At 40.7% G+C, this 7860-nt stretch overlaps 1 protein-coding gene across 2 annotated transcripts in view; it reads left to right on the top strand.

Annotated features, from left to right (window-relative positions):
- The first annotated feature begins 7560 nt into the window (after positions 1-7560).
- The window catches only part of kif6 (kinesin family member 6), a 54147-nt gene continuing 53847 nt past the window's right edge, over positions 7561-7860 (top strand). Inside the window, exon 1 of one of the 2 annotated variants that reach the window (XM_069536057.1) lies at positions 7561-7784. In XM_069536057.1, the coding sequence (XP_069392158.1) occupies positions 7725-7784 (60 nt within the window). In that variant the 5' untranslated portion in view covers positions 7561-7724. The remainder of the gene's footprint in view (positions 7785-7860) is intronic. The other variant, XM_069536056.1, reaches the window with a different exon arrangement.

The following is a 7860-nucleotide window of genomic DNA, read 5'->3' as shown; positions in this document are numbered from 1 at the left end:
TAATCCACCTTCTTTCCCCACCGTCGAGCACAGCCAGGCCAGCAGCACCAACCGACCGACCAACCGCCCAGCTCCATCCCTGCCCACTGTCCAAACTCCCGACCACATGCAGCTGGGCTGGAGTGATGGAGTGGATGGAATGAATGCGCAAGGAGGGAGGAGGGAGAGTCACTGGACAAGCATGCACTGTTTGAACTGATGAAAAGCTGTAGGACAAACAGCGAAACCTGGTGTGTACCTGTAGGTGAATCACGAAATTAAGTTGAGAAACATCCTATGAGAGGGATTTTTTGGGGAGATATGCACACAAATGTCTGAGCAGTTGAGAAAATAATGAGTGTTTAGTCGTTATTTACACAGATGTCTCCAGATGAATTCCAAGGGTCTAGAGTAAAAGGCGAGAGAGATGTTTTTGGGCCGAAGTCAATGAAAGCTCTTCACATAAAGTCCGTTATTACAAACAAGGGCTATAAATAAAAGGAATGCATCAATAATTCCAGGAAAAATTATTTATTATACATGCCTGTAATAGTTTAAAAACTACTTCAATTAATATTTACCAAGTTTTTATCACACCAAAGTGTGGCTGCAGGATTTTGTGGGTCAAAGTCTTCCAAAGTGGACCTCCTCACCAAGCCATGCCACCGATTTGCTTTGCCACAGGAAGCACATTTTTTTGCTTGTGAGTGAAGAACAGACTGACTTATTCATTGCAAACCAAAAATCCTGAACAGAATTCGATGTTGAAATGTCCTCTTATTGAATTTTGGTCAAACTGAGACATCTAAATACTTATATCCAGCAAATATATTTCTTCAAGATTTGGTCTTTGCCCTCAATTTATATTTCATCTTTCTTTGAATAACCAAAGCATGACAAAAAATTGTTTGGCAGAGGCATTTCCATGATATGCGATGTTCTCAAGAATTAAATAAACCTGTCTCTCCCTCCTCTGGATTGCATTTATACATACAGATTGCCTCATGGAAAAAGTTCACAAATTTCTGCCTGCAGAGAAACTGCACTCAGCAAAACATTCCTAAACAAATCATTCAAAAGCACATACTCCTCTGAGTTATATTTCCTCGGCTGTTCCTCATTCTGACAGAGAAACAAACATGCTGGAGGAACTAAAAAAAAACTAAATGTCACCCTGACCATAACTTCTTGCTCATCCCCAAATTCACCCCAACAATATTGCTGGTCTTTGAGTCTTAGAGATCCATATACAGTATTTCAGGAATGCAGACTGAAGCCTGATATGCTTGGGCCTAGCAAGCATAACAGAGGGCAAAAGCCTCAGAGAATAACACATAACCAAAGTCCTGAAGAATTCCCTTGGACAAAGCTACTGACCAGAAAACTGTGCAGTGGAGGATAAGACAGGGGAGCTGCTGAAAGCCCCGACTGAAATAGCATGGACTCTGCTGCTGGGGACAAAATGAATTTGACACTCAGCACTCTCCTTTGTGCTACTCCTGACCATAGACTGAAATATACATATAGACAACGTCCTCATACTGTTAAAGATTTTGGACTGTGTATTATTACACACTCGTGCTGTCTCTTGTGAGATGTCTATATGTAGTAGGCTGATTTTAAAGTAGACTATAATCTTGTAGATTAAAGCTGCATTTAGCAATACTCTTGCACAAACGATGAATTAAAAGACCATGCATCATGCAAAGAGGACACTTCAGTGAGAGTATGGTCAGCTGACACTGCTTTTCATTTGTATATTGTTTTTGGTTTGGTGGCCCGCAACTTTCCTGCTTTGGTCCACTCCCTGCCACTCTCATTAATCTCATTACTCCACCGCAGAGGTTGTGTTTCTATTACTGTTTGTCTCTGTTAGCAGGATTGTACAAAAAATCAGGGGAGCAGTCAGGGCCAAAGAACTTTCACTTTTGAAACAGATTCAATTGATTTCTTTCTTTTTTCACTTTCTATAACGTTGTGTTTTTTGAAATTTTGGTGAATGACAAAGTTATTAGTTGGCTGCAAAAGAGATATTGAATATGTCAGACTCCAGACACCAAACAAAGAATAAATGCTGATGTTACGCAGGCCCCTAATATGACTGTTGTTATATTACTTATTTGATTTCTTTTGACAGTAAGAACTCTGAAGGTGGCCTTATTATATACATCTTTTTGATGGCATCTCTGTGTTCCTTAGTTTTCCACATAATAAACATGATCAACATGTTTTCATTGTATGTAAACGTGTGTGCTCTTTTTTCATGCATGTGTGATGACATTCAGCGGCCTGCCGTAGAAGCAAGGCACCACAGCAGCTGCAGCTTGTCTCTAATTGTCGCTTTGGTTTAAGGAGCATCTCAGCTTTTTACCGCCAACCCACAAACACACACACACACGAACGCACACAGTCACAGGAAAACATATCATCCTATGGAATCTATCTTCCCTCAAACACTAACCCACTGAGTAGCAGCTACTTAAGTGAAGCATCATCTTCCCTCTAGTCTGTAATAACGGCCTGGCTGAGTCGAAACCACTCTGTTTGAAATGAATTCCAAGATGCCATCGTACGGGAATGATTAGCCAGGAGCTGAGGAGGGGACAGTGTTTACAGCCCTGGTGCATGGAATGGGGGTGTGCTCTCACAAATAATGCTCACATACACAGTCCATACCCATGCATACAGATAAATGATTGCACACAGAGTTGCAGGAAAGCACATTCTATACTTAAGCTCGATTGTCAGGCTTTTTTTTTACAATCAGAATCAGAATCAGAAAAGCTTTTACTGCCAAGTAGGTTTTTTACACATACATGGAATTTGTTTTGGTGTTGTTGGTGCATGTCAGACATCTCTAAATATAAGATAAGAAAATCAAGTATTAAAATTTAACAATATAAATTAAAATTTGAAAATATATACACAGTATGTTTTATAGAAAAAAAAATGAGAAGAGCAGTACAGCTGAGTAGTACAATGTGCAAGTGTTCACAGTATACAGAGTATTTCCAATATGCAGGTGAGCTTTAATGTAACACATAGAGTTGTGAATGCAGTGTCGATGTGACATATAGAGGCAGAGGTGGAGTGTAAATACAGTTGATGTCTCATCCACTTCTGTGCATTCATCTGATAGGGACAGATTTCATTACAAGGACTCTGACTGTAGACACTATCAACTACTTTAAATCATCAAAATATATTTACATCATGATGTCACGTTTTTACTGTGCTGTAGTTCAGGTTTGTCAAGGTGTGAAGTTGCATGATGGAGATTATCTTTTTATCGGAAAGGCAGTTAGTCACCCTGGTGAGGGCCAGTGTGCCACATCGAGTAGGTGCATTTCTTTTTCTTTTTTCTGTATGCATTGGCCACATTATTATTTTTTTTCAGCATTATCTGGAATAACTTCTCCCTCTGTCTACTTTTCTATTTGCGACTTCACTGCATGACGCACTTTGGCACAATGCACCACGTTTGATCCTGTCCTAATAAGACATGCATTGAAGTGGGTACTGGTCCATCTTGCAACCATTCAAACAAAATTACAACCACAAGCCAAAAAGGTCTGCAACGGAGAGCGCTGCACACACTCACGGCCGGGCTGAACTCCTCTGACACAAACACACCTTTTTGATTAACCGCCAGGCTGGCGCTTAGAGACAAAGGTGTCAAATGCTGGCAAAGACAACTGAAAAAACAGGTTTCTTTTCTTTGCCGCTGGAACACTTTTTGTATTTGCCTTTTTGACTCTACAAGTTTTGAATGTGCTTGGTTGCGGCAAGATGATCTGTATCAAAACAGCAGGACTTAACTGTACCTCACTGCTTTCAGGGTTGATGAAGCATGTGTATGTTTGAGTGTGCACATGCATGCACATGTCAGCAAATGTAATCATCAACCCTGACAAATGACAATTCCACTGTGACACTTTTTTTCATTTATACCTGATACCTGATCTTGGGAACCCATCAAAGATGAAGGAAGACAGTGGTGACAGAATTATGGGAAAATCATTGAGAGGAGCCCAAGGAACTACTTTTAAACGCATCCCTTTGCAAAAAGGAGGAATCTGATCGCATGCATGCAAACCATTGAAAAAAGAGAGAGAAGGAAAAAAAACGAGTGTTTGTGACTTTAATGTTGAGAGTTTAAATGTCTTGCATGCAGATCTTAAGTCCATTTCCATGTGTCAGACTTCTGCAGTACAGTTGGTTGCTTCCTTCGGGTTGAAACCACAGCTATGTCAGTTAAAACTAAAGACAACACACGGACCAAAACAGTGCATTCAAAAAAAGAAAAAGACTTCACAGCTCCCAAACAAGCCCAGTCCAGCCCTTAGTTTGTGTTTACTGAATGCACTTTTCTGTCAAGGAAACAGTTTTACATGCACTGTATAAATGTTTTGTTTGAAAGAAGATGTGGCTGCTTCCCGAATGGACACTTTTTGAAAAGGTGACATTTATGTGCAAAGACCAAAATTTGATGTCATGTGATATATTCTACATATTTGTGAAAGATTGCCGCAAACAGCAGTCGTTTGAAAGCATGTTTCCTTCTCACAGATTATTGATTGTTATGGCCTTCAAGGGAAAAAGTTTCCTCCGCATTTCCATTGTAAAGTTTGAGAGGGGGAAACAGAAGCAGCAAACAGGATTTGAGTTTCAATGATTGTTATTTGTCATACACTGTGAAAAAAAATAAGGAAATGAAATGAAAGAAAGATCACAATCAGATAGTGTCCCTGCCTTAGAGAGAACAATATAGATGTGATATCGTTTCTGTTACTCATATGTGAAATATTCCATTAGTCATACTGTTATCAGCTCCTGAGTCCTTAACAGAGTATGTGTGTTTAAACTGTCAGATATAGACAATCATACAAACCACAAAACTATATAAACCCTCTGGTCAGTATACTGGATAACGACAGCATTTCTAGTTGCTATGGACTTTCTGGCATTTAGAAATAGACCCATAACTGTTCAAAATATCATAAACAGAAAAGACGTGGAGATATTGGACAAATGTCAGGTCATGAGTGGCAAATGTATGTATGACTAAAACTAAAAAAACATTTCCACATTCTAAATATGTGGCACAGATAGATGCTGTTTTCTTTCCAACCTTTGCTCTTGGCTTCAAATTGCTACCAGTTGCAGCTTGATACGTCTTAATAGGTAACATGACTAAACAGCTTTTACTGCTCTTCTTTTATTGTCTGGAGTCATTTCATAAAATGACCCACAGTGTATTTGTCTTAACATGCAAAACATAACAACTGGTGCTCGAAACTACTTTTCTTTTTGTGCAACAAAGCCGGGCTGAATTCTGTTAAGACAGCTTATACTTTTTGTCAGTTGTTGCCCAGGAGCTGTGGCCCTCCAATATGGCTGCTGGAGAGCAGGTTGCACCACCTGAAAGCCATGTAAAAAAAGAAAAAAGCTGCCTCTTTGAAGTTGTCTAGATCCTGCGGGGTTCTGCAGCTTACGCTCAGCCATGCGTGGCTGGGAGTGTACCTGCCTGACGGCGGCTTGAACCCAATGATTGGTGGCTCGGTGCACAGCGCCAACGCCAACTTGTCAGCGGCAGACATCTGAAAGGATGCGTTTCCTTCTCACAGAGCCCCTGCACATTACATAAATATCCCAAACACACACACATAGTCTAACTTGACGGAAGGCACGGTTGCATGTTACACCATTTGGAGCCCATTTGAAACACATGCTTTCCAAACCCTCACACGATCCCTTCATGAATGCTTGTGTCTGTGTGAGTGGTCAAACTGTTTAGGCTCTCCTAATATTATTATGCATGGAATTTTACAAGTTGGGAAAATGTTTGCTGTGTAAACAAGGACGAGTGGGTATCAGGGGGAGTATTCAGATTTTTTGTAGATGGGGTTAAAAAAAAATTGTTAAATCAAGATCATGGCTTTTTTCCTTGGCTAGATTTCAATTTATATTTTGATGTTGAGAACCTCAGTGCTTGTTTCTTGAGTTTTTTTTTCCATTCAGAACATCCACTGTACTGTATAATGCCACTCAGTCTTCAATTTAAACCTAACCACCCTCTTGAGGCCGCATGCATAATCATGTACACCACACACGTACGTGCAACTCGAAACAAGTAACCAGTATTTTCCGTGGCATCAAGGAATTCACTGGAACAAACATGATACATTCTCCTGAAGGCCACCATGAAACCAGTTGGCCTTGTTGTTTCTCTGTCTGAGCTGCTTTGGGGATGTAGGTCTCCTGGTATAGGCTATATTTGAAGTGTGTGTGTGTGTGTGTGTGTGTGTGTGTGGTGGTGGGGGGGGGGGGTCAGGTAAAATACCAGAAACAGCGTGACGCTCATATGCTGAAATTGGAGATGGGGGTCAAAGCCACCAGCCCCCACCTCGCCCTCTAAAACACAACACATATGGTTCTGCATAAATCAGCTGATATGTGAATTTGTGTTCCCCATGGGTTTCTATGAGATGCAGAGATGGCCGTGATGTGATGTGAGTTCTATACTGCACAGTGCAGCTGATGTAAAGTTGTATACGTCAAACTGCAACCCCAACAACAACAAAAAGTTTGCCTAAAAACTGCATGAGCAACAGGTGCAATATGATGCATTTATGCACTGTGTGCATGTGTGAGAGCTTGTGGTTGAATGCAAAGTGGCATGTGCCCTGAGGATTCTTCCACTGAGTATATATTTACCCCGTCTTTACCCCACATCACACGCAAAGCATACACACATAGAGGAAAAATGCAGGTCTGGTTTGGACTCTATCATTTCTCATTTTAACACACTCTGGTTTCTCTAATCCGTCATTTCTAAAACACAGAATTTTGGCTTTGAGTCAAAGGCATCGAATAAACTCTTGGTTATACTCTTTGCTACTTTCGGTCATATTTTGTTTCTCATTCAACATTTTAATCAAGATCTATGGAATGGTCAGCAGTGCATCTTGACGTTGGTTTCCACCTGCCGATAAAGAAGAAGAAGATCTATAGCAACAGCAGTTATGATTTGGACATGTCATTTTATTTTTTAAATATTGCCTGATCTGGCTGTTGGTTGCACCTATTTGCATTGTGAGTAAGTGCCAGTGGTCCAATGTGCAGGGAGTGTCTACGCCACTGAAAATACTCCTCTGTCAACATGTGAGTCACTGAACCGACTGTGAGCTTTTGTCTTTAATATAAAAAACACCAGCTGAGACGACAAGAATGAAAACATCAGGAGAAAATCCCTTTTTTATTCTTGTGTCTGACAATGTGTGTTTAATGCTATTATAATCCCTGCTTCACACACACATACACACAATCACACACACACACACAAACAAACATATACACACACACACACACACACACATATACACACCCACACACAAACATACACACACACACACACAAACATACACACACACACACTTATACACTCACTCACACACACACACACAAACACACACAAACACACACACGCACACACACACACACACACACTTATACACTCACTCACACACACACAAGGAGAGAGGAAAAGAGGAAGAGGTTATTTGAAACCGAGAAATCATCTTCACAGCCATTGACGATCTTCGACAGGAGCCGTCGCCTAGCAACCGGCTACGACAAACTACACGGAGCTCAGCACCGACATCAATGCTAACGTTAGCTTAGGGGCTAACTCGGTATTTCAGCAAGGATCCAAACTGAATAAAGTTTCCTATTTTGAGCGGAAAATGGTGAAACAGACGATACAGATATTCGGTCGCATTAAACCCACAAAGAGAGCTACAGCGGTGAGTTTGCAGATGGAATGCAACATTTGAACACTATTATTGAAATCAATGCTAGTCCAGGTGGAGTGTGTAGCAA

This window comes from Paralichthys olivaceus, chromosome 12 (assembly GCF_024713975.1).
Source record: "Paralichthys olivaceus isolate ysfri-2021 chromosome 12, ASM2471397v2, whole genome shotgun sequence".
NCBI lineage: Eukaryota > Metazoa > Chordata > Actinopteri > Pleuronectiformes > Paralichthyidae > Paralichthys > Paralichthys olivaceus.
Note: the sequence above shows the minus strand (reverse complement) of the source record. Positions and strands in the feature narration are given on the sequence as shown.